Source organism: Nothoprocta perdicaria, unplaced genomic scaffold, assembly GCF_003342845.1.
Source record: "Nothoprocta perdicaria isolate Ctin4 unplaced genomic scaffold, notPer1 scaffold_28, whole genome shotgun sequence".
In the NCBI taxonomy this organism is placed as follows: domain Eukaryota; kingdom Metazoa; phylum Chordata; class Aves; order Tinamiformes; family Tinamidae; genus Nothoprocta; species Nothoprocta perdicaria.
In genome coordinates, this window is record NW_020455510.1 from 5,733,204 (window position 1) to 5,758,880 (window position 25,677).

A 25,677-nucleotide genomic window follows, 5' to 3' on the forward strand; every position below is an offset into this window, starting at 1 on the left:
CCTATAACAAATATTTATATATATACATCTGCGCGTGCTGACCGTTCCAGAATGCGTTAACAGACAACCTAGAGCAATACGCAGCCGTTTTCTCCCTGTTCTTATCTCTATATCTGGGTCTGCTCATGGGGGGGCACCCTCAGACTCATCCTGTGCCTTTGAGAAGCCCCCCACGTCCCTGTCTTCAACGAGGGGACTGCTGGGGAGGGCGCAAACAAGCATATATGTATATATGAAGTGCGGGGGTGCCCAGCATTTCCCGTTCACCTTTATTTCCCCCGTCGTCTCAACGGGCGTCGTTTTTCCTCACAGGTTTCCCTCGCGCAGCGCCCCTCCGCCCCCACCCCACCGCCTCCCGCTCGGAGCAGGGCCGCGCCAGGGCGAGCTGGGGCACGCGGGGCGGCAACACCGCGGCGCGGCGATGCGGAGGGGGCGGCGGGGCCCCGCGGCCGCTTGGCCGCCCTCGCTGCCGCTCACTCACCCGCCGCTGGGCCCGGCCCGGCGCCGCCGACGACCGTTAACGGGCGCGCGCCGACCGTTAACGGGCGCGCGGCCGCCGCCGCTTCGCAGGAGCCCGCCACGGCGTCACGTGACGACGCGCGCGGCGCCGGCCCCGCCCCTTCCGCGCACGCGCAGACGGGCGCTGGGAGGGAGGCGGGGCCGCCGCGCTCCGCGCCACGCCCCTCCTTAAAGGGGCGGCCCCGCCCTCTCCCCTCGCTCGTGTGGGAGGAAAACATCTCAGTGGCGCCTCCATTCCTAACTGTTGTATTACCCAAAAAAAGAGAAATAAAACGACAGCACTTCCTCTATTTCCCTCTCCCCCAACCACTATATATATAAATTTACTTAATTTTACAGAATTAGAAGCAAAATTAAGCCAAGTAAGTAAAATTAGGTGAAATCCTGCTTAAGTAAAAAGTAAACCCACTTTTACAACTCGAATTACAGTGGGGACTGAAAGAAACGAGTGAGAACAGGCTCTTACCTTAACTCTGGGTAAAAAAGGTTGAAAAACTGAGTTTAATAAAACTTAATTTGCAAAAGCTCGTTATGTGTGTGAATAGATGATCTCTATGGAGATACTAACAGTAATGAAGGAGAGCAGGGGAAGGTAGCTGAGAGATGACACAGGCTGTAAGATTTAATTCCTGTTTAAAGACATCCATATAATATGTAGTAAGTGGAGTTACTTCAGTGCTGCCACAATCCTTTTCTCTTGCAGATGCAGGGCCGCTGGGGTTGTTTTGTTTAATCTGATCCACTTGGAAACAAGCTGAAAGAAAACATTTAAACAGGACAACTGTATCAACCTCTACTGGTTGATAACACTTACATGGCAACAACCTTAGGAAACCTGAAAGGTATTTTAGGTGCAGGGACTTTATTTAGGTGTGGCTTTGGCGCTAGGTTCAGAAGTAAAAATCACTCCCCTGAGCATCAGATCATAGAAGACCAACACGAGGAAACACAAGTAAAAACTGCAAGTTCATATTTCAAAGAGTCCTCCTATGTAGGTACCAAGAGAAGAAGCCAAATTTCCAGTCACAAGTTTGTTTTAAATACGACAGTCGTCACAAGTGGGGGAAAAAAAACCCACAAATAGCAATAATAATATAATTTTTCAAATGAACTTCTAGCCTCCAAAGAGAAGGAAAAAATGAAAAAGACAAAAAATATCTATAAACACACACACGAAAATATTTAAAAAATCAACATATTTTACAGAGACACAAAAACTCATCAGCTGCCTACACCAAATGGACAGTTAAGAATTGCTAGGGCCCTTCAGCATCATAAATCATTCGGGATTAGCTCAGTTAGCACCAGGCTCAACCTATATTTCAGACTATACAAAAGCAACCTGGAAGACTACAGGAGGAGTCCAATAGCATCAGGCTGGGTTAATTAAGAGGCATAAATGCTTCCTCCTGCCCTTGGGATATCTGCATCTAGGCTTTGGTCTAAGGGATGAGTTTAGGGCTTACACTGAGCATCCCAGAAATCAGCTACTGGGCAAAATTCATAAAGAGCTAAGCAGCTAACAGTGTTCATGGTGCAGCGAGGCTGCTGTGAATTCCTGTGGGAGGGGAGCCAAGAATATCCAGTTGGACACCTTCAATCCAGCACGTGAATCATCTGGGATCCTGGAGCAGGTTCTGATGAATCGAGCCGACCACTCTCCGCAAATATTGGTAACCAGTGGGTACCTTGGACACAACAGCAGAAATCTCCTCCTCTCTGGCAAAGAAAATCATCACAGTCATTTGTGAGGGCAGAAAACATTTAATTCACCGCTCATAAGCTTAGGAAGTTAAGTTAGACCGCGTGGTGCTTTTCATTGAACTCACCCAATGTTCCCAATTTTTGTTTGGACAGTAAAAGGCAGCGAAGCTGAGGGGTAGCTGGCAGACAACACCAGGGTCAATTCAAACTTCGCAAAAGCTGTAGAGCTGGAGAACAAAAGCTTCACTCTGCGTGAAAATAAAAAACAAGAGCAACAAAATCAATACAGGAACGTTTGAATGCACTGCTGCCTCTTTGCAATGAGATTCCAGATGTGAAAACTAATGAGTCTTATTGCAAATGAGGGAGGAATTGTCACCAAGTACACAAGGCTGAGCAAGGAGGTATGTGGGGATACTGTAAAGCAGGCCAAGAATCCAAGAGGTCTTTTCCAAGTGGATATCCCACAGGAGCCTGAGCACAGGATGCATACAACGATGAAAAAAGATTGAGGGAAAATATTTATCGTGTTCCCCTGGGGAATGACACAAGATGAGGAACCAGTTGGGCAAAGGGATATTCAGCCTCAAAACTGATTCTGCTGGGCTGAAGCAAACTTAAAATTAAGCCTATAGTACAAGAAACAAAGTGATTCTGCTTCCTCTCAATTGCTACGCTCTGACCTAAGGCTTTAGGTGACAGATTTAAGTGAAACAGGAAAGTACCAAGCAGGGAAGGATTATATAATAGTGTGGAAACTCACTGAAACCAAGAACAGCTCCATTTCTACACATTTGGATGCTATTATTCAATTTTATTAAAAATACTATTGTTAAAAATAGTCACCTAAAAATCTCTCTTTCAGGAAGATCAATTTGAAAATAGTTCAAAGAGGTTTTTTAGGTGTGCCATTGTACATAATTTGCACCAGTTCTTCAAAAAGAGTCTGTAGAGAGTTACTTACTTTGTGTTGTTGATATCTGTCTTTAGAAGATTAAATTTTCCACCCCATTTCTCCAGAAATTCAATCTCCTCTCCAAGGGCCTTACAACGACTCACAACCAAGGAGATGTCGTGAAGCACCTAAGTGGGTAATCAGAAAACCAATCACCCTGGAAATCAGGCTGGCAAACAACATGACACTTCAAAATGCAGCTTATGCTGGAAAGCATGCAAAAAAATACATAGTTTACCTGCTGTCTCAAGTTGGATGTTAAAATGGAATTGTACAAGCATAGGAACAAATATCTGTTGCCCTAAGCTTCTCCCTCTAGTATTGTCAAGAGGTGTACAGGTAGGCAGGAACAGCGAGTTTAGTTTGGCAACTTAAACCACTAAATCTCTAGAAAGTACAATGTTACTTAGCACAGTTCCTTAGTTCCACTTGTACAGTGACAAAAATGGGTTTTGGAAATCACTAAGGCAGGCAGTCATCAAGACAACAGAGGGAAGAAGCCCTAGTTTCCAATCTGTGTTCAAGTAAATCAAATATTCCCAATGAATGACAAGAGCATACTCACATTATAGTTTGCACTGATGAAGCATTCAAGAAAGTGATTTTTTTGCCCTCAACATCAGCCCTGTTCTGTGTGACAGAAACTCCGCACTTTTCCGGAGTGCTATAGGCTTTCCCAGAACATTACCTGGGGCAAGTAGTGGAGCGTGGGGCACCTTTCCTGCCAGCATCCTTTGCTTTCAATAAACTGGAAAATGAGCCTTTGGGCTAAACGTGAAGAAAGTGGAGCTGCTTCTTCTGTAGGATCAGAGACAAACATGTTGCTAGCAGGCTTTTCAAAGACATGTAGTAGTACATTGCCAGAAGAAAAACCTCACAATTTTACAGACATCATCCCAAGAACTGTTAACCAGAGCAGCTGCTTTCAAGCTAATCGAAAAGAATCTTACCATCCAGGAGGGATTCAAAGCCCATGCTCTCTATCTTTCTGCAGGGAATTCCACCAAAAACATCACCATCTGAAAAGAGAGGGGTGGGGAGGAAGTAACAAACCATACTTAGCTATGGAACCCTTTCAATTATTCAAATTTCAACAACAGCTATTTAATACATACATTTTCTTTTTTTTATATATAGAAAGCATTGATATCCATATCCTAACCCTCACATCTTAGTTTACATATTCCCACTATATTTTGTTCTATTTCCCCTTGGTGGCTTCACAGATTAAGAGCCTTTGTGTTTTAATTATATAGCAATTGAAACTTTCAATCACATAAAACAAAAACTTACAGTTTTGACAACTTACCAATTGCTGATCCAAAGACTACCTTGAATTCAATGGAATCATAAAGAAAAGTAAAGACTGCCTGCTGATCACTCCATTCACTAATTTCCCACTCATTGAAGCTAAAAAAAAAAAAAAATAATGAAAGCCAAGTTTCAACCAACCAGAATTAACTGAATGACAAAAGTCAGTGTATTAAGTGCACTTGCAGCTATTATGTAATAAACCAACTAGTTCACTTTCCAATAGAACATAAAAATCTATGGGAAATACCAGCATAAAATAGTTGACAGAATTAAAAACATTTTTTAAAGTGTTTTTGGAATAAGAGAAGAGATAAAGAAGCTACACTGAAGGTCACTGAACTGCTCATCCCAGACTTTCTGTTGACGGGCATCCAAAGATGTGCCAAATTAAACAAATCACAAAAACAGAACAATGCCTTTAAGATAAAAACATGAGGACTCAGAATAAAGAAAAATAATAATAATAAAAAACAAGACACAAAATCCTTGAAGGTCCTTTCCTTACTCGTTGTACATGTTCATAAGTTTCTCACAGGTTTTTTCTTTCTTCTGCAGCTGGTTTATCTCAGCAAGCACTTGCTCCTTCTCACTCTCCAGATCTGACAGTTCTCTGCAAAGGGAAAACAATTGCTTCAGGTGCTCCTGAGAGAGCAAAGCACACTGATTAAGAAAAGAAAGAAGTGTCTAGAATTTGCATGTGCAGTCATTTTTTTAAGCTTAGTTCCTTTTTAAGTCTTACCTTTGAAGCTGCTCTTCTTGAGCTCTGAGGTTTTCCAATTCTAAAAGAAAGGAGAAAAGAGAGAAAAAAAATACACCAGGCTACATATTTCAGACTAGAGCAGCAGAGAAAATCCTCACTTGCTCTGCTGTCCTTGTTCTTAACAATATAAAAGAACCCAATCTCTTGGCTGTTAATCCTCTTGTATATAGACAGATTATCCACAAAAGTTACTGCTTATTGAGTGGTCTGGGTATAAACCCCAGCACACTCTAATTCACTCTGTTCCAGGTTTTAAAGTTCAAAACTTAAATGGCGAGGGCAGTGGGGACAGTAGTGTGGAGCATCACCATCTCCAAAGCCTCCAAACAACGTGCAGTTCAGCTGGTACCATTCATTACCTTGATCTATTTTTCTCCCTTCAGACTCGCATCCCGCCTTTTCATTACATGTTGCTTCAAATTCGTCCCAGCTGGAATCTGTGGGAAGGAAATGTCAGAAGGCCTCAGCAGAACTCCCAGATTCCATGTTCACATTCCATTTTTACTTGTCTCTGGGTTCTATAATTGTCAAAAGTTGAAAACTAGCCATGAAAACAAAAAAAATGTACAAGAAGCCAAGAAAGGTATCTACCAAAAACTTCAGAAACTTTAGCACTAGAAAGTGATTTTCTTTTTTTAATTATACACTTTCAAAGCTGATACAGTACAGTTTGATTTCCACTTAAGGCATCAGAAGAAAATTAATTAGAGAGAAAAAAGCAAAGTACACAGGGCATTGCAAAGCTGCAGTCCCAAATACTGACTGCAAACTTTGCTGAACAAGCTTTAACCAACCAGATTAGACACTGCAAACAGAAGTTTTGCAGGACAGCAGCACTTGATGCTCTGCCAGGGTCACCAGCAGGTTTTGCAGCTATACTAGCAGGTTTAGCCAACCTGGTTATATGTTCCTAGGCTACAGTTAGAATTGTGTATTCCAGCACAGATAGACTCCTAGCCTTTGCATGCTGTGTGGGAAATTCCCATAAGACAGGTTTGCAGCCATGAATGAAGCGGATAAAGCCCTAAGAGATTACTTTTAACGTGGGAATTTTAAAATTCCAAGCAACCACCAAACAAGGATCTTGAAGTGATCATGTAAACAGCAGCACTACAGAAAACTAAAGGAACTGGACAAGAAAGCAGCAGAGCAGTTACTAGTTTGGAAACACTTACCTCCCTCCAGAGCAGCAAGACAGGTCTCTGCCTCTGTGAGGATTTCCTCCATTTTTGTTTTTCTCATTTGCAGTTCCTCCCATTGTTCCTAAGATGTGTAAAAACGCATTTCAAAAGAGCCCAATTTTCACAAGTCAATAATTTCTCAGAAAGCAGCATGTCTTCTGGGACTACCACATGGGGCTTGGCTTGCTAAGAGACTAATTAAGAGAGCTGATGCAATCTGTCATTAGAATGAAGGGGCAGACTGACAGACATTAGGGTAGTAACTTAAAGTGCAGGACATTTCACCATCTTCCTACTTTCCTTACAAAGGCGTGAGATGGCACATGTGGCTAAAAAAAAGTTCTCTAAAGTTTAGCACAAGTCACCCATCACAATGCATCATCCTGCATTCCCTTTTTAGGTACCAATCCTGACAGATTATTACAGCCTAGGGAGCTAATTTCTTACAGCATTTCCTGCAAAACTCCTTTTTTTCCCCTCTTCCTCTGTAACTTTGCTTCAGGAAACCCTTAGGCAGAACATTCTTATTGCTTAAGTGAAAGACACGAGTCACTGTCCTAATGCGCTTTACATTTGCATACAAAAGGGAAACATGTCTAATAAAAAGGAAACTATCAGGAGGATGTACACTTACATACATTAATTATGCTTCTAAACTTGATGGCCCTGGCTTATACTATTTTAATCTGGATGAAATATGGTAAGGTTCCACTTATGAACCTAACCCGCTACTGTCACCTGCCAGGTTACCTGTGTGCTCTGCAACAGTTTGCTGTACAGTGTCACTTTCCCATTGTGAGCCAGGATTTTACTTTCCTTGGTGAAATAGGATTTCATTTTGTTCAATTCTGCTCCAAAGTTCCTCAGCTGTAACAAGGAGGAAAAACAAAGAGGAGAAAGCAAACGGGAATGTGAAACAAAGCATTTTCAGTTAACTTTTTATATTCCTTTTCCCTTCCTTGCTGCCAATCCTTCTGCCCCTATGTCCCATTTCTCTAGTAGCAATGTTTGCTACTACAAACCCAACCCAATCAACTTAAATTGTCATTTTAAGTTTGCTGTTTTACAGCAACATTTTCTCTCTAGCACGTTACAGAGGACAAATGCCCTCCCACTCAAACCTTTGGCTATGTAAGTAATAAGTTACTTGTGAACATCGTCTCTTCACATAATATTACCTCTTCATCAGAGCAGGTTCTCATCACTTCCCACAAGCTCCTGTTCACATTCACCAAGAGCTGATTCTGGACACTTGCATAAGGTTTTAATCTGAAAAGGGGAGAAAGGACAGGGGTGGTGGGGTTAGAGGGTTAGTTACAACCACATTGTGCATGTAAAAAGCACACTGGTGTTTGTACACATTCCTCTGTTCTAATTAAAACATGAGAATGTAAATATTTCCATTTCACAGGGTGTCACAAATTAGAGAGGCCCTCCAAAGCCTGGATTATATGGAGACTATATTTGACTAACTGTAGTGCCTAAAGTTCCCTTTCTTAAGGCTTTTTGGTGAGGGCAGCTCTGACCACAAGGTGGAGATGTGGAAGATAAAGTAGAATGTGAGAACAGAAATTGGAAAAAAAAGGAATCTTACTATTGCTTCTGCATTTTTTCATAAATTTTAATACTTAAATTGCAGCAGGCATAATGAATCAGATTAGAAGCTTTTCTCAGATGAGAAAATAAATCATGCTGCCTTTATTTTAGCCTAATAAATAGTGAACAATTAGAGCAAACAACAAGAAATTATAACCTGTTATTGTTTCCTGTATTTATTTTTTATACAACTCCAAATTTTACTCTAATCCATTTGTTGTGCAACTGAAACACAGTAAATCATAAACTGAGGAAAAATCAAAACTTGAATCGTCTCCACAAAAACAACTCTTCAAGATTTTGCCCTGTATTTTCTAAGTACATAAAAAACTGTGTGCTAGCATGAAGTAGCTTACCTATCATTTTCTGGGTTTTTTTTTCCCCCATATGTAATGTATTAACTCTCCTCAGGCCATTCTGACTGCAACCTGAGCTGAAAAAGGTTAAATTACTAATATACCGAGCAAATGAAAAAAAGCAAGACTTACTCCTCTATCATCTGAGAAAGGGCCTGGCAATCCTCTTCGTAAATACACACCGTGGGGCAATATATGTACTGGCTGTAAAGCAAATCTTCTTCAGTAGGTGGAGTGCTCACTGTGTACTGCGGAAAACAAGGATAAAATAGAGAGGGAAAAGAAAGGTAGAAAGAAAAAAGGATGTACAGAAACACTGGCTTCCAATCAATTTGTGTACAGAAGCCATCAAGGGACTTGGAATCCTTACTGTGCAGAATCAGGAGAAAAAAACAAATAAGCAAAAAAACAGTAATAGAGGCAGCCAGACTCCCTAAAATCATTTTCTTAATTGTGGGCTTGTCTTGTTTCATTCTGTGCCAAGATAATAACACAGCCTAAGTAATTCATTTCACTTTTATGACTCAGGTTTCAGTACAAATTTCTTGTTGGAACATACGCTTCATCACTGATATTCAAAAAACTAATTTGAGAGTGATTAACTTCTCGAAAGGGAGACCTAAAAAATTTCTACCCAAGAAATGTCTTCCTTTCAGTGTTCTTTCAGTTTGACAGGTTTTTTTTTTTTTGTAAGGTCATTGATGGGCACTTGAGAGGACAGCTACTCACGTTGGCTGGAAGATGACTCTGCCGGGGCTTCTGAATTGGAATATGGACTTGAAGAAGAGTGAAAAATTCTCCAACTGTGATGATACCACTTTGAAGTTTCTGCAAGGGTCAGTACAAACATAAAATACATCACTAAAACACAAATACTTGCATACACAAACACACACACACACACACACACATAAATATTGTTCCTATTATGACAAAAAGTTAGTGTCTCTCAGCTGCTTACATACCTCCCGTAGGTTTTCTTCACAAATGCTGTCCATGAAAAGGTGAGATTCCATCTGGCTGCTTCGCTGAACTAGACAGAAAGGAGATTGCTGTAGTTAAAAAATAATTACATGGAAATACAGATATAACCTCAGGAACAAGAAAAAAAAAAGGCAATTCTAATGTATTAATGCAATTTTAATCTCTTTCCAGTGCTGAATGAAGTTATTGAGTAAATAACTCAGTACTCAGCTAAACTACTCAGGACTCAGCTGATGAACAGGGAAGACTAGAGGAAAAACATAATGCTGGAATATAAATTTGAGTCAGACTAATAAGGAGCTCACTTTTTTAAGGGTGGAAAGCCATGATTAATAAACTAGACAATAATAAATCTGAGAAACGGACTCCAATCAATTAATTTATGGCACTTTAGGTAGACAGAGACCCAAAGGCAGCTGAGCTGCCAGTACCTTTCAAGGTAAAACAGGGTTTTCAAGTTCTGGGCCAGCAAGGGCTAGTTGTTCCTCATTAAAAAGGGCACCTTCCCCTAAGATAAAATGGAAGTTTCCACAGTTTCTCAGAACGTACAGGCAGAATGTAAAAGCATAAGAACCAGCTGGGCAGGAAGCCATGACACATATGTTTAAGTCTGACGATTTAAATGTTAACTTCCCAAGTTGAAATACATGCTAGGAGGAGGCTCCAACTTGATTAAGCCAAAAGAACTAAAGGCAATTAGTAGATCTCATTTACAGTTGCTACATCTTACTAGTTAATTCTGTGTCAGCCTTAACAGAATCCAGAGAGCTGCTGGTGTTGGCCTGTGTACAGTCAGGGCTTTTAGCTGGAGAATCTCCATCTTCGTGAACTTCTATTTGGCTTTTAGACACAGCAGCAGAAATAACCTAAAATTAAGCAAGTTGAAAAGAAAACAAACAAACAAAAACACCAAAAGAGAAATAATTTGGTATGGTTATATACACACATAAAAAGAATAACATAAACAATGGTTTATATAGCTGGTTGTTTCACTTTTAGCAATTAGCATTTAAATTAGCACGACAAACCTGCAGATGGCCACTCGAGCCATTTCCTACCCTGGCTGATGAGAAGTGAATGAAAGAGTTTGGAGCTTCACTTCCTAATTGCAGCAGTAGCCACCACAGCACATTCTCCTAGCTTTTGGAACTAGAAAGTCTGGAACGTTTTGATGATCATCAAAATTTGCCCAGATTTTCTTGTTTCCATAGCTATTTGTGCTGTCTGTAATAAATCTAGTTTAAATCAAGAGTCATATTTGGACTTTAAGTAATTCTTTTAGGCCCGACTAGGTCTTTATACCTAAGCAACAACTATCAAACAGTTCAGTTCTGAAGGCTATTAGAATTTATTACTGAAGGATTAAGTTTCCTACAGAGAGAGTAACATAGTATTGATATATCCCTTATTCTGTCTGTTTTTGATGGTTCAGGAAGGTTTTATATATTTATGTAGTTGGGTTTTTTTTTTCCCATGATGGCAAAACAAGAGAAATATTGTGGAAAACGTTAGAAACATTTGCTTAAGGCAAACAAGACAACCTAAGAATTAGATGTTTGCACCACAACTTAAATAGAAGTCCTGTTAGTGTTCCCTACAGGGAACGCTATAGGGAACACTAACACATAGGGAATTCCCAATAAGGATTTAGGCTCACCTGCAGGGCTTGGGAGGCCTCACCATCCAAAGATTCATCCATTTTGACCTTCTTTAGTTGTGGAAGGGCCTCTTCATCGTGTTCCAAAGCTCTTTTTGGACTGCTAGAGGCTCTTGTGTTTTCAGATTGAGTCCTTTCATTGTAAGGAATTTCTCCTTTGCTCGTCTCGTGGGATCCTCCTTCTGGTTCAGAATTTACAGATTCATTTGAATCCATTTCTTCTGGGAAGACGGGAAGAAATTCTTCTTCTATAAACTGAGAAAGGCTCAGGTTCTGCTCACTGCAGTTGTTGCCATCTGGGCTTTCTGCAGGGTCTGGTCTTACCTCAGAAATCACTGCTCCCATTTTGCCTGAAGATTTTACATTTATGTCTTGCTCACTAGAAATAGAAGGATTTCTTCTGTTTGGTAACTTCGGCAGAAAAATACCTAGAGGGACATTTATTCCCTGATATTTATCCATCAGGGCCATGCCTGAGTTTGCCTGTATTGGAGCAGCTGCAGATTCCAGACACACATTCTCCTCCTCAGCAGTGTTTTTTCCTGTGCTCAAAGTGTCCTCTGCTTGAGCTGCTAACTTAGGCAAGTGGTCAGCATAAGTTCCTTCAGAAACAGACACAACTGCAGATCTCCTTCTGATATTTTTCAGCTTTGAACAAACGTTTAAGATACTCGATAATTTAGGGACCAGAGTGGGATCTATTTGATCTCCTGGAATGTCACTGACTGAAAGTTGCCCAGTTTGTTTGGAGTTTATTGGGAAGTCTTCCGGAAGTTTCTCCCCTTCAGGTGAAAACACCTCATCTTCATGCGATTTGTTGTTAGAAACTGGAACGATTTTTGATCTGTCCATGGCGAAATCTGTAGCTAGATCTTCCTGTCTAGATGAATCATCTTTCAAGCCTTGGTTTCCTCGAGTACCGAGGGTATCAGGCACGCTCTTCAGAGAATCTGGCTGCTGGATAGGAGGTGAAACATGAGACACCAGATCTTCCCCTCCTTCACTGAAATCCACAACACCATTACTTGGAAGCTTGAAAGACATTCTCCTTGACTTCAGTTTTCCTAGCTCTTGATCGTTTGCAGAAACGCAGTTCCCTGTGGGACTGGGGTGTGTGTGGACATCCAAAGCGTCTTCTGGAAGTGCCGCAGCATAAACAGAATCTGCTACTTCATCACTGTGGCCTCTAATAGTTTCTTTTTCACTAGGAAACACAGAGGCTGATGAAGCAGAAGGGTCAGTTTTACCCTTAGGCTCTGCAGGATATTCCCCAGTTAGGTCTTTTGCACAGTATGTTCCCTCTCTGCCAGAGGCTGACAACACACCCTGCGAGCTCAGTTGCCGAGTGCTTTTACGCGACAGTTCTTGGTTCTTGGATTCTGTAACATCACTGCTAAGAGCAAAAGGATGAGGGGCAGTTATTTCCATATCCTCTTGGCTGTCTGAAAACAGAATGGTTTTATCAGCAGGAAGAGAAGTGGATGGTCTAGCCTGTAAATCCAGCTCACCACTTAATACAGCAGTGTGAGTTTTGGTGATCTCCATATCCTCAGGCAAAATAAAGACAACTGTTTTGCCATTTGAAACAGTCTCCTCTCCAGCCTGCTTAGCAAGGTTTAGCCTGTCCTGAGATAAGATTCTATGAATACTGTTATCAACAGTCATTTCCATGTCATTCTGTTCACTTGTAAACATAATTGTTTTATCAATGGAAGTTAAAGAAACGGACTGGTTGTGCTGCCTACCTTGCGGAGCAATTTTTTGCAAAGGTCCATTACGGGTTTCTGTGTTTTCCATATCACCCATAGCAAACACAGTAGTAGCTCTGCTATTTGAAAGAACCTCCTGTCCAGCCTCTTTATCCAAGTTCAGTTTACCACCACAGAGAACTTTTGGGATAAAATTATCAGCTAGATTTTTTGCAACGTCCCTATCATCATCACCACATACCGGGTGTGAATGTTCTACTAGCAAAGATTTTGCATGAGCTGTTTTTTCGATAGCTTTACTACACAAACTGCCAACTTCCTTGGTGCTTTCATTGTCTATTACACCTGTATAATTCCCAGTGATTTCCATGTCATCACCCATAGAAAAAGCAACAGTTTTATCACATTGGAAGACGGTGTCAAAGGAAGCAGATCCTGGAATCACAGGCATTGGTTGAGGTTGTTGGTCAACAGCTTGTAGCACTGTAGCATCTAGCCTGTTTTCAGTATTTACCATGGTCTTGTCTGTACAAAGCTGGGGGTTCTCCTGAACAAGCAATTGCAGCTTAGGTGTTCTCTTTAATATAGAATTATTACCTAATTCTGTGGCTGGGAAATCCTTTTGGAAGTTCAGACTTCGACTCTCAATATTGGAGAAAGGAAAAGAGAGCTTTGCAGTATGATTAATTGTCATATCCATGCCATCATCTACAAATGCCTCAGTAACATCTGCACACACCAATTGCTCTGGTGCAGCCTCACAAGAGCCAGGAAACACAGGCTTAACATCAGATGCCTGACACGTTGTCATTTCCATCCCATCATCYTGCCCACTAAAGATTTTTGTCACGTTGCAGGTGGCTTCTGGTTCGTGAGAATACAGGTATCCCACTGATGATGGTGCCCCATCTTCTGAAACTTGTGAAGGACCAAAAGAATTATTACCTAATTCTGTGGCTGGAAAATCCTTTTGGAAGTTCAGACTTYGACTCTCAATATTGGAGGAGGGAAAAGAGAGTTTTGCAGTATAATTAATTGTCATATCCATACCGTCATCTACAAATGCCTCAGTAACATCTGCACACACCAATTGCTCTGGTGGAGCCTCACAAGAGCCAGGAAACACAGGCTTAACATCAGATGCCTGACACGTTGTCATTTCCATCCCATCATCYTGCCCACTAAAGATTTTTGTCACGTTGCAGGTGGCTTCTGGTTCATGAGAACATAGGTATCCTGCTGATGGCRGTGCCACATCTTCCGAAACTTGTGAGGGACCAAAAAAAAGGTTCTCCTTTTCAGGTCCTTCAATAGGATTAAGCACCTTTTTATTTGACTTCATGTTGCGGGCTGCTTCTGGTTTGTGAGAACAGAGGCATCCAGCTGATGATGGTGCCATGTCCTCTGAAATTTGTGAAGGACCAAAAAAAAGGTTCTCTTTTTCAGGTCCTTCAGTAGGATTAAGCACCTTTTTATTTGACTTCATGTTGCAGGTAGCTTCAGGTTCATGAGAACATAGGTATCCAGCTGATGATGGTGTCACGTCTTCTGAAATTTGTGAAGGACCAAAAAACAGGTTCTCTTTTTCAGGTCCTTCAATAGGATTTAGCACCTTTTTATTTGACTTCAGGCTCATCAAAAATGCATTGAAATTTATTTTCTTTCCTGCATCTGGTTTCTCTTCAGAAGATGGGTACGAACTGTTTGAAGGATCACAGGAAAAATGAATTTCTTTGTTCATTTCTGACTTTCCATCGTTAGACTTTAACCCAGCCAGGACTGATGGGATATTCTCAGCTGTGTCTGTCTGATTGTTTTCCAGGCCATGTGTAATCACTGCAGTGTGAGGAGCTGTCATATCCATTTCATTTTCATCTGAAAAGATCACTGTTGTGTCATGCCTATTTGTTCTTTGAGTGGTGTTTTCTGCACTGTGCCACTAAAAAAAAGGGGATCAGAAATGACAGTTACTGTTACTTATCGCAAGTGATACAATAGTTTATTCTGTTTAAAGCAAAGGTCACCTAAYGCAGCCCTAAGGTTAAGCTCTAGCTTCTTTGAAAAAAAGATTGATTTGATTCCTCCTAGACAAGGAACACTAAAAACACTCAAGGAAAGAAGGTAGATTCAAATATTACAGCTATACTACGTTTAAATGGCAATGGCTGCTGACGACCAACTTTGTTCTTGCTTCAAACTGCATATACTTTTAATGCAGGAAATAAAGCACACTTTAAAAAAAGAATGTATGAATTACATGTAAAATAAGCAGAGCCAAAGTTTCATTTTGGCCACTACAGCCTTGCAGAACACATGTTCTCAGCTATACTACATCTTTTTTTAAATCTGCTTTAAGAAGGACCAATGTATTTTTATTCTGCACTGTAGAATAAAAAGTGCCCAAGCTTTAATAACCAGACTTATCCGAACRTAAACCATAAACTCCTTTACATTCTTACCTAGAGTTGAAAAGAATGGAGAAACTAACTCAGCATGCATTTTTAAAAATAAAGTTTCTCAGTACCACAGCATAATGCTTATAAGATCGAGAAAAATATTTGAAAATACAGAAGATTCCATTTTCAAGGAAKTTTACATGACCACAATGATTTATCATTTTAGGTAAGGAACAATAAATAAATAAAACTCTTCATATACCTCAGTCGGCTGCACCAATGCCTGGATAGGGGCATGAAGCAAAGTGTCCATCCCTGTCAAAAAGCAAAGATATATTTTCAGTAATTCTCAGTAATTTTTTGAGCATGTGAGGAAACTACTCACGCTTCTACAATGCTTGCAAATAGCTTTATGAGACAAAGTGTGTCCAGGTAACACTTGCCTCAGTGAGGAGACTGCTGTAGCATTATTAAAAATACTCTGAGTGTCAGTACTTTAGGATAAAAATCATAATTTTGTTATTAAAATCACTTTAAAACTCACCAGTGATCTCACACTGAACAGCTTCAGGTTCTTGTTCTTCATTTCTGCAAAAAATGAGTCAGGTAAAGAGCTTGTTAAGAGACTTCCAACTGGAGAGCTTTAACAGTACAGTGAAAGGCAGAAAATTTGGGGGCAGTCATAAGGGAGTAGACAAAAATAAACACTGCAAATAGCTCTGCAATATATTTTAGCTAAAGCTACAATATTAATGACTTACCTCCTCTTGTCTTAGCATTCTATAAGCCACCAATCAATATGAAAGTTGACATTTTCTTCTTCAGGAAGAAGATTTATTATTATTATTATTAWATTCCAACCTTCCACAGTCATCTATTCCTTTCGTTTTGGGGAACTGAGGCTGCACCCCTCAAGTCAAAGTTTGCTTCTTTGTAAAATGGGAAGCTGCACATACTGACCAAACTGGATGGCTTTCAGCCTAACTTAATCGTTTCCCTTATTTTTTTTTAAAACATCTCTGTCTTTTTGCAAGTGATCGACATATATTTTTAAATTTATATAAATAATAAAATTATATGTTTATTATAAATAATAATAAATTAAGAAATATATTTTTAAAGAATTCCTTCTCTCATCAACTGAAAGCAGTCAACAATTTTATATCCAAGAGAAGTATGTTGCATTTGCCTATTTCTCTGAGGAAAAGCATTTTAACAGCTGCAGGTCAGGTGAAGAAATGCATCTATGAGACTGATCTGTAGCATCACAGAAAACCTTTTTCCAAACTTACTGATTAAGCAGGACTTGTTTCCTTGTATCTCCCACACACTCCAAGTCTAATAAAAACCAAACAATAGAATGTGAGAAATAGCATCGAAACATCCAGAGACAAAACAAGCAAAAATGGTACAGTTCTTACTCTTGCTATGCTTTTCTGTTAAGACACCACCCTGCTCTGAGGGCAGTTGAAACTGCATTGGCCTTTCAGATCCCTCCGACCTAATCTCTGATGAAGGCACCATGCCATTCTGCTCAGCACTTGTTTGATACAAAACTCCAAATAATTTTTTTTTTTAATTTTAGTTTGCCTCAAAAATAATTCCTGCTCTAAGTTAATCMTAAGCAGTTGACCTTATCATCCCCTCTCAGCGACCAACAGGTCTACTCCTTAAACTCAGGCTGAAATCTTGTTGCCAACAGTCTGTGTTGGCACAGACTCTCCAGAGGAGAGGAAGGAGTTTTACCTGTATTTTCTTTCTCTGCCACATCAGTCTTATGATCTCTCTGGAAGACTCTGCAGCTAAAAACAAAACAAAACAACCAGCAGGGATTAGTAAAGAAAGTCAAATTTAAAAAAAAAAATAGGAAGAATAAATAAAGAATTATGGCTCTCTTGGAACTCAGGATCTGTGAATCTCAGTATATAATAATTTCTTTCCTTGAATACCCACACGTTTCTGTGAATAGCAGTTTTAGATGATACCAGGTTAATAACAATAAATTGCACTTTATGCTTAAATAAAGAATAGACACCTGCATCCTTCAGAACAAACTTACTTTATGGTGTCTGCAAAGCTGACACGTCGAGAGTTTTTCCGACGTTTTTCCACATTGATATCCTGACAATAAGGAACAAAATAGTTGGATACACAGCGTACAGTTCCTGTTTCACAAGCCAAAACAGGCACAGCTTTTCATTAGAAAAAAAAATCCACATTAAAAAAAACCCACTCACACACATACACACATCAGAGTCCATTAAGTACGTGTTTTAATTTACCAACTTCCTTAAACTACTTTATATTTCCCCAGCTCCTCTCCTCCTGCTCTATAGATTCCCATCTCAGAAGCAAGGTCTAGAAAAGATCATTTTATAAATCTGTTATAATGGCTTCACTAGTTTGAAAATTAGCAAGTCAAACTTCAAGTAAAATGGAGTGTGGCAGAAGCCAATGATCTGGTTATTCCTCTTAGCAGAAAACACTGAAWTGTGATTATTAGTTACATTACTACTCAGTGTATTTTTGGAACATTTAATACTTCAAATATTATTCTCTCTGAGCAGTTATTACTACGAGGATTTTTTTTCTTGTGCTGTTACAATGACACAATTTACTCAGCAACAAGTGAGAAGCTGAAAATGTTACGAGCATCAGCAAGGCAGGATTTAACAGATGTACCTGAGTGAATTCATTCCCACTTCCAAGGTCATGAAGGGGACTTCGYGGAGCCTTTAAAATCTAAAAAATAAAAATGAAATAGTTGAGAACGTGAGTCAAAACTGCCACCAAAGAAAATACCAAGCAGCAGCCAAGTAGTAAATTGCCGTTTTCCTACAGCAAGCATACAAGGAGCTCAAGCATCACTTGTGCAGAAACAAAAAACAACGGCCATCATCTGGCATGACTTAAAATTGGCTTTTGTATTGGGCATTTGTCCCAAACCCTTATCTCACCTCACACTAACCTCACACCAAAACCCTATACACAGAAATTCAGTTGTAATTATAAGTTTTTCTGAGATTGTAGGAGCTGTCAAAGATTAGAGATAATAGATTTGACATCTCCTATCAGATGAGGAGGCTGTGATGTAAAGGAAGGAGTAGATGTCTCAGGCAAAGCCTCTGGTACGAAAGATTTTTCTGCAAAATATTTTAACYGAAGCAAGGGAGATAGAGGCACAATGTTGGATCTTAGTTTGGAAGGCAAGAAAAGGAAAAGGGCACGAGAAGCCACCCTCTTTTCTACCTTTAAAAACAATGTATCCCAGAGTTAACACGTTATGCCTCATTTGGGAATGATAGCCTTAAATTTCAAATAAGTAAAGAAAATTTTTGGCTGTGGTAAGCTCCGGAAAGTGAATTCAGCCTTAAGGGAGGATGACCAGATAACATTAAAAGAGGAAATTGCACTGGTAAGCATTTAGAAAGTGAGATTAAGAAAAAAAATCTATAAGTTAACCTATAAAAATATTTTGAACCTATAACCAAAAATTACACTAAAAGATCATGCTATAAAAGCATATCTTCTTTACAACTTTTTTGAGGCTGCCTTCACAGCTTCCTTTTCTTTTTCTCAAACTCCCACATGGATTTACTTTGGGAAATGTCTCAAGCTACTCACGGAGGAAAGTCTTTTCCCTCTGATATGCTCTGTGTTATCACTGTAGGAGACAAAAACGGAGGTGAATATTAGCCCATACCCTTGCACCAAGAGGCACTTCTTGAACAATACTGCCACATTTTTAAAGGTGAACCAATTACTCYRTTATTTAAATAAATARATAGATAAATATTATAACCAAGCTCRCCTGGAACAGTGAATTCCACCACTAACTCAAAAAATTAAGATTTGAAAAACTCAGCAGGTTCCCCTTGATTTCTCACAGTTAGCTTATCTACAGATGCACTGCTATGAGTTTTTCTCAGTTTTTACACACAATAAAAGCAACTTCCTGCTATTTTTCTTTACAACGGACACCACATTTCATTCCAGAGGTGCTGAAGAGTATAACTGGTTTAAGCAGCACTTCACCTCTAAAAGACAACAGAATTTATACCACGAGRAGAACTTTATGAACTTTCAACTTACTTTTCCACATGGACATCTGAATAAGTATTGTCCATTGCTGAAGGATGTGCCTTTCCTATAACATACAGGACTGAAATGCAAAAACCATTAATGAACTCAGCAAGAAAAAAAGCACAAGTTGCAAATGAATATTGCTCTCACAAACAGAAAAAAAAACAAGCACAGTTCCATGGAATCTGTGCTATAAAAAAATCAGTACACGCAGTTTTAAATGCTTTTCTCCCCTAGATTTCAGCAAYGCCTGAAAAATGAATTGTCTTACAAAATGAATTGCCTTGCAAAATGAATTGTAAAGCTGCGTAAAACAGATCTCTGCACAGAATCGCTCAGCTTTTGCCTTTCAAAGACGAGTCTCAGGACGTCTGAGGTTTGAAGAGACCTTGAGAGACCACCTAGTCCAACCGGTCCCTCTCAGAGCAGGGTCAGCCAGAACAGGTTGCTCAGGACGTTGTTCCCATAAGATTTTGGATTGTATTTAATGCAGTATTAAGCAATAGTTAAGTAATAACAGCTATAGAACCAGAGAAAAAAATCTTGTAAACAGAACACTTGCAAGCAGAAGGTAACTTGCAAAAAAGCATTTCTTTGGTTTGTTTTGTATTATTTTTGCAAAACATCTCTCCTCTCCAGAGACCTCCCAAAGACGCAGCAGAAATCCCAATCAGTTAAGGCCACTTCTGGCGGCCACCTCGAGAGGAGGACAACGGRCACGCGGGTTTATGAAGTTTTGCACACAGACAACATCATTTTCCTGTTTTGGCGCCAGTCTCTTCTCCTCACTGATCCTTACACCGAGTATTCCACCCACAAAAGCTTCACTCRGGAGTAGCCGAGCTCTCGGCGACCCCTGAAAACCAGTTTACAGCCAGCCCGGTCCTTGTGCCGGCGCTTCCCGGCACAGACTCCTCCGTGCCGGCCGACACGGGCCCTTATCGGCCGCTTCAGCCCGCCACACAGCGGCCYCTCAGCCGCAGGCCGCGCTTTCTGCTCCCGCCCTTTTGTCTCTCCCCCTCCCACCCGTCAACGACCGTTAACCGACCGGTAACGGCCACCGCCTCCGACGATCCCGGCGCGGCCTCCTCTCCCTCCGCGGCCGCCCTCACGGCTCCGCGTCCCCGCCGCCCTCCGGCCCCTCAGCTCCCATCGAGCGCCGCCGCCGCCTCGCAATTCAAACCCAACCGCCGCTTCCCGCGCGTGCGCCCCGCGCCAAGCGGCCGCCGTACAACATGGCGCCTCCCAGCGGGCCGTACAACATGGCGGCCTCCGCGGAGCGAGGCCTGCGCCCGCCCTTTCAGCATCTCCCCTCTCCCGCACGCCGCGCCGCCAAGCCGGGGTGCGGCGGCGGCGGCCATCGGCCTTGGTGGAGCCGCCGAGTCGCCCTGGGGCAGCCGCAGCCCGCGCAGGGCCCGCGGGAGGCCGAGCAGCCGGGGCCGCCGCGCAGCGCCGGGCCGCCGCGCGGGAGCCGGCGCCGCCGCTTCCTATAGGCTGGGCGCGGAGCAGGGCTCTCGTGACGAGGTGGCCGAGTGGTTAAGGCGATGGACTGCTAATCCATTGTGCTCTGCACGCGTGGGTTCGAATCCCATCCTCGTCGGCATCAAGTTTTGCTTTTGGTTTCTTGGCCTTTTTTTTTCCCCCCTCTCCAGAATTTTGGTGGAACAGGACATCTATTCGAGCAACTCACTCTCTCAGCCAGAGTTTGCTTTRCTAAACAGATCCCACTTGCCCCTGAGAAACCTGCCCCACACTGCTGTCCTGAAGAGGAAATAAACAATTTATAAGTGTCTTTCACAGCCCCAAGTAAGCCTAGTCCCTACCAGGATCTCACATAAATCCGCCTGCAASATCAAGAGGTGAGAGAGCTCCAGCCACATTAACCCCAGCTCCTTCCCCAAGTGACATCCAGGCTTGCTTGTGCAACCCCTGCAGCTGGCCTCATTTTTATTACTGACTGAGAAGGACTGYATCGCAGGGAGCAAAGCAGCCCTTGCTCTTCACATAGTCCATCAACAGCTATTTTCTTAAAAAACCYCAATGAAGAAGTTAAGGGAACAARAGAGCTCCTACAAGACCACTTGCCCTCGATAGGTTCAATATAGAATTACTGCTTATTCAAAGGAGCTTTATTATATGCCATTAACTGGATGAGTGCTGCAAGCCCACCATGCAGACTTCACTACACTTAAATCCTTACAAAAATTAATTTTTGTATTAAAACCCATGCAGATTCTGACTCGACACAGCAAACTCCTCCCATAAAAAAAAAAATCTGGTTAAAATAAGGCTACCTAGTGTGCCCCTGCTACAGCCAAAACGTGTGTTGTGGCATGATTCTGATTCAGTGCTATGCAGATACCTGTTCCTTGCAGAGACAACAGAATTGGGGATGCATCACCACGTACCTCATATCCCCATTTAGGAGCCAGTTGCCTCAAGATGCATCATTTGGGCCCAAGTTCCCASTCAGCCCAACCTTCCCCCTTTGTTACACACGAATTATACAGCAGGCATTGAGTTTTTGTATCATCTCTCAAACGCAGGAGAGCTTCTACCTCCTGTGTTCAGAGCTGTCTGGATGAGACGCACCACAAACTGACAATGGAAAAGATGTATAGAAACCATGCGTGTCTGGACTGAGAGGAGGCTGGAGCTCCCTGGCACCCAACAAGATGTGGAAGGAGCACCTCAACCTGGTTCATATTGTGACGAGGCTCCTGTCACCCCTTCTTAATGATACCAAGGCCCCTGGACTCTTTCCTCCAACTTTAAATGTTTTTTTTTTTTGACATTTTAGAAAGGTAGAACCCAACCCCTAATCTATAAACACAGGCCAGTAGAGTAACTATGTTGATATTTATCATCCTGCAAATATATTACTACAAGATGCCTTTTAAAAAACTGACTTGTAAAACTGGTTGTTTTTACAACTGCTCATACCACAGAACAAAAGGGACTCTCGAGGTACTACTCTTAAATTCAGCAAGTATTTGAAAATCTGTGAGGGTGATTTCAAAGCAAAGTGTGTAAAAAACAGAAGCACCAAAAGAARAACAGGCGTATGGTTATGTACAGTTCAATAAAAAATGCGTTGCCAGGAATGGATCAGCTCTACAAGGTTTGGGTTTTAGCATATTTTGTTCTCAGGTTTAATGCTTGGCTTTTAAAACRACCTGACAAATCAAAGTAGAAGTGTTTTTCTGCATAAGAGGCTATCCAGCATGGTAACAACATTCCAGCCATTCTCATTCCCAGATACAAGMGCATTAAATACAGGATGGAAGGAAGCAAGCTGTTGAATTTAAGTGCATGCCCTGCACCCGTGTGAGTAACCAGAGCCAGACCCAGAACACGCTGAGGTGAAGGTTTCCAACTGCCTGTGCCAAGCCAGGTGTTGCACAGATGTGTTAATTAACTAAAGGGAACACCTGGAAAGATGGTGCAGCCCTGATTTCCTGCTCATCTTTTAAGTACCCATGAGCAGCACGAGTTTCTCCACCCCACGTCAAGCCACAGGCAGTTTATTCACCTCAGCCACACTGAAAAGTCCACCTGAGCAGAGCTGTTGCTTCTCCCATCAAACGGGCATGGCTCTTCACCACACGCTTTTCCAGCCGTGCCAGGACAGTGCCCGAGGCTCCGGCGTCATTCCTGCCAGTCCTCCATGGCCCACGGGGGCATCTTGGAGCAGTACTCRAAGCCTGCCCCCTTGTAGCGCAGGGCGTGCAGGTACATCACCAGCTCCCTCGGAGAGGGGTCCCGCCGGCTTATCCGGCACTCCGGGCACAGAGGGTCCTTCTCGTCGGCACCCTCCTCTCCCACGGAGCCAACCGAGCCCTCGCCTGACCTCCCCTCTTGGCTGTTTCCGAGCGTTCCCAGGTTGGTATCGCAGCTCTGGACACCGGTGGGSATTTCACCTCTCTCCAGATCCTTAGTGTCCTCAGCAGGGCAGGAGTYCCCGTTCACAGCAGATTCCCCGCAGTCACCTGAGCTACCACAGTCCTTATTGCCTGTGCTGGGGTCCCAGTCCTCTTCCGAAAGACCCAACACATCCAGGCTCTGCTTGGCACGGTGCTCCTCCACCAGCGCCTCCAGCAGCTCTTCATCCGTTTTATCAATCTTGCCACCTTTGCCCCTCGCAGGGCCCCACGCCTTCATGTTGTATATGGGGTCGTTGACGATAGGGTGCCCCAAGTACTGCAGGTGCACGCGGATCTGGTGCGTGCGGCCCGTGTAGGGCAGGCACCTGACCACGCTGGTCTCACCGTTGTAACTGAGCCTCTGGAAGACGGTTTTGCAGGACTTGCCTTTGGGGTCCACGCGACACACGCCCACTTTGTAGGAGACCACCAGGATGGGCTCCTCACAGACCACCTCCTCCTCTGGGAACTGCCCCACCACGCGGCACACGTACTCCTTCTCCAGCTGTGGGGAGGGAAGAACAGATGTGAAAGACAAAACTCATTAGGAAGCAAAAACCAGCTCTGCCTCCATCACATCCCGTCCCATCCTAGAGAGCAGTCTCTTTCTCTTCACTGAAACCCATCCGCAGGAAAACTATTCCCAGAGTTTTATTACAGCTGAACAGAAATCCGAGCAAGAACAAAATGAGGAAAAAAACCCACACTTGTAAATCTTGTCAAAAAAAAGTCAAGTGATTGATACTTTCAATAATAAGCAAAACCAATCTCTAACTGCTACTGCACAATCCCTCTGGCAAGGGGACCACATTCAGCTTAGCAGTACCACAATAAAGCAAGTTTTTGCCCAGTCTTTCCATCCTGAGGCCTCCCACACCTTGTGGGACAAGAATATGAAGACAACTCAGTGGTGGTCAGCAGCAGGACAAGGGCGATGGGTACAAGTTGAAATACAGGAAATTCCATCTCCACGTGAGGAAGAACTTCTTTCCTGTGCGGGTGACAGAGCCCTGGAACAGGCTGCCCAGGGAGATTGGGGAGCCTCCTTCTCTGGAGGTCTTCAAAACGCACCTGGATGCCGCCCTGTGCTCTGGGTATCCCTGCTGGAGCAGGGGAGTTGGACTAGATCTCTAGAGGTCTCTTCCAACCTCCACCGTTCTGTGACTGTGTGTGCTGGGAACTCGGTCTTGCTGAGATAAAGGTTTTAACCAACCTTTGGCCAAACCTTCAAGGCATCATGAGAGCGACTCCAGAAGCCTTCGTTCGTTTCTCACCTGCCTCTGGCGAACCTGCTCGTCAATCCTCTTGGACACCTCCGCGGTCTTGGCAAACATGAGCACCCCCGAGGTCATGCGGTCGAGCCGGTGAATGGTGTGCAGCTCCGTCAGGTTGTGCTCTTTGCCCAGGATGAAGATGACGGTGTTGTGGCGAAACCTGCCGCATGGATGCACTGGGAGAGAGGAGGGTTTGTCCACAACCACCACCTCGTCGTCCTCTGCCAAGATTTGGATGGGCTGTGCAGTGACTGGAGGCTCGTGGCGATGCACTGTATTCCTGATCAAGTCATTATTCTGAGAAGGGAATAAAAGGAGGAGGAAAGAAGGTGCGATTAGTGGGAATCTCACCAATTGAACCACCATGCTTTGGTACTTGCAGTGGGCATTTGATCTGATGGAGCAAACAGCTCAGCCTAGAAATCCCTGAATGGCTGAGGTTGGAAGGGGCTTCTAGGGTCTTTCCAGTGGTGGCCAGTGACATGACAAGAGGTAATGGGTGTAAACTGCAACAGAGGCAGTTCCATCTCCATGTGAGCAGGAACTTCTTTACCGTGAGGGTGGCAGAGCCCTGGAACAGGCTGCCGAGGGAGGCTGGGGAGTCTCCTTCTCTGGAGGTCTTCACACCTTCAAAACCTGAATGCCACACGGTGCCCCACGCTCTAGGTATCCCTGCACGACCAGGAAGGTTGGACTAGGTGATCTCTACAGGCCGCTTCCAACCTCAACCACTCTGTGATTCTGTGGATCACCCAGTCCAATGTCCCTGCTCGAGCAGGGACACCCAGAGCATGCAGTGGCATCTAGGTGGGTTTATGATGATTTAAGCGGATTACGTGTCGCGCCAAGTAAAACGGCAGCCCCAAAGGCACAACCCTGTGCCGGCCGCATCCTCCAGGGGCCGAGTAAGAAGCCATGGGGCGCTCGAGCAGAGCGGCCTCGCTCGCAGGGGCGCCCACCTTGAGCACGGTGTCCAGGTCGCGCACGGGCTCCTCGTTGAGGCGCAGGCGGCCGGCGCGGGCGGCGGCGCGGAAGGCGGCCAGGGGCCGCGCGCGGAACTCGGCGCCCAGCACGTGCGCCAGGCTGCGGCCMACCCAGCGGCCCTTGCAGTACGTGCGGAAGTCGAAGTAGTAGGGGCGCACCTTGCGCAGGCCGCCCTCCACGTAGCAGCGCGCCTCGCCGAAGTGCTCCGCGCCGAAGCCCACGCCGCTGCGCAGCCGCCGCGGCGGCGGCACGTGGCGATCGCCGCCCGCCGCGCGCCGCTTC

The 25,677-nt window shown here is 43.3% G+C and overlaps 2 protein-coding genes and 1 non-coding gene across 3 annotated transcripts in view; 1 reads left to right on the plus strand and 2 right to left on the minus strand.

The window, feature by feature from the left end:
* Positions 1 to 1,737: 1,737 nt before the first annotated feature.
* Positions 1,738 to 19,277, minus strand: KNL1 (kinetochore scaffold 1). The gene is made up of 25 exons (XM_026041238.1): positions 19,224 to 19,277; positions 18,756 to 18,795; positions 17,814 to 17,873; positions 17,191 to 17,252; positions 16,878 to 16,933; positions 16,424 to 16,469; positions 15,676 to 15,719; positions 15,394 to 15,446; positions 11,027 to 14,674; positions 10,100 to 10,235; positions 9,351 to 9,418; positions 9,115 to 9,213; positions 8,518 to 8,633; positions 7,612 to 7,702; positions 7,184 to 7,300; positions 6,428 to 6,515; positions 5,612 to 5,689; positions 5,232 to 5,271; positions 4,998 to 5,102; positions 4,488 to 4,588; positions 4,129 to 4,197; positions 3,867 to 3,976; positions 3,188 to 3,306; positions 2,349 to 2,471; positions 1,738 to 2,238 (listed from the first exon to the last, which is right to left on the minus strand). Exons 1-25 carry the CDS (start codon positions 19,256 to 19,258, stop codon positions 2,133 to 2,135), a joined length of 5,610 nt encoding a protein of 1,869 aa, XP_025897023.1. The 5' UTR covers positions 19,259 to 19,277; the 3' UTR covers positions 1,738 to 2,132.
* A 1,455-nt stretch (positions 19,278 to 20,732) lies between these two features.
* TRNAS-GCU lies at positions 20,733 to 20,814 on the plus strand. The gene has a single exon. It is a non-coding gene; the product is annotated as a tRNA-Ser (tRNA).
* Positions 20,815 to 22,314: 1,500 nt separating this feature from the next.
* Positions 22,315 to 25,677, minus strand: part of RPUSD2 (RNA pseudouridylate synthase domain containing 2) — a 3,662-nt gene continuing 299 nt past the window's right edge. The window contains exons 2-4 of the mRNA XM_026041106.1: positions 25,371 to 25,673; positions 24,412 to 24,708; positions 22,315 to 23,642 (exon numbers count right to left, since the gene is read on the minus strand). Coding sequence (XP_025896891.1) covers positions 22,863 to 23,642; positions 24,412 to 24,708; positions 25,371 to 25,673 — 1,380 coding nt within the window. The 3' untranslated portion in view covers positions 22,315 to 22,862. The remainder of the gene's footprint in view (positions 23,643 to 24,411; positions 24,709 to 25,370; positions 25,674 to 25,677) is intronic.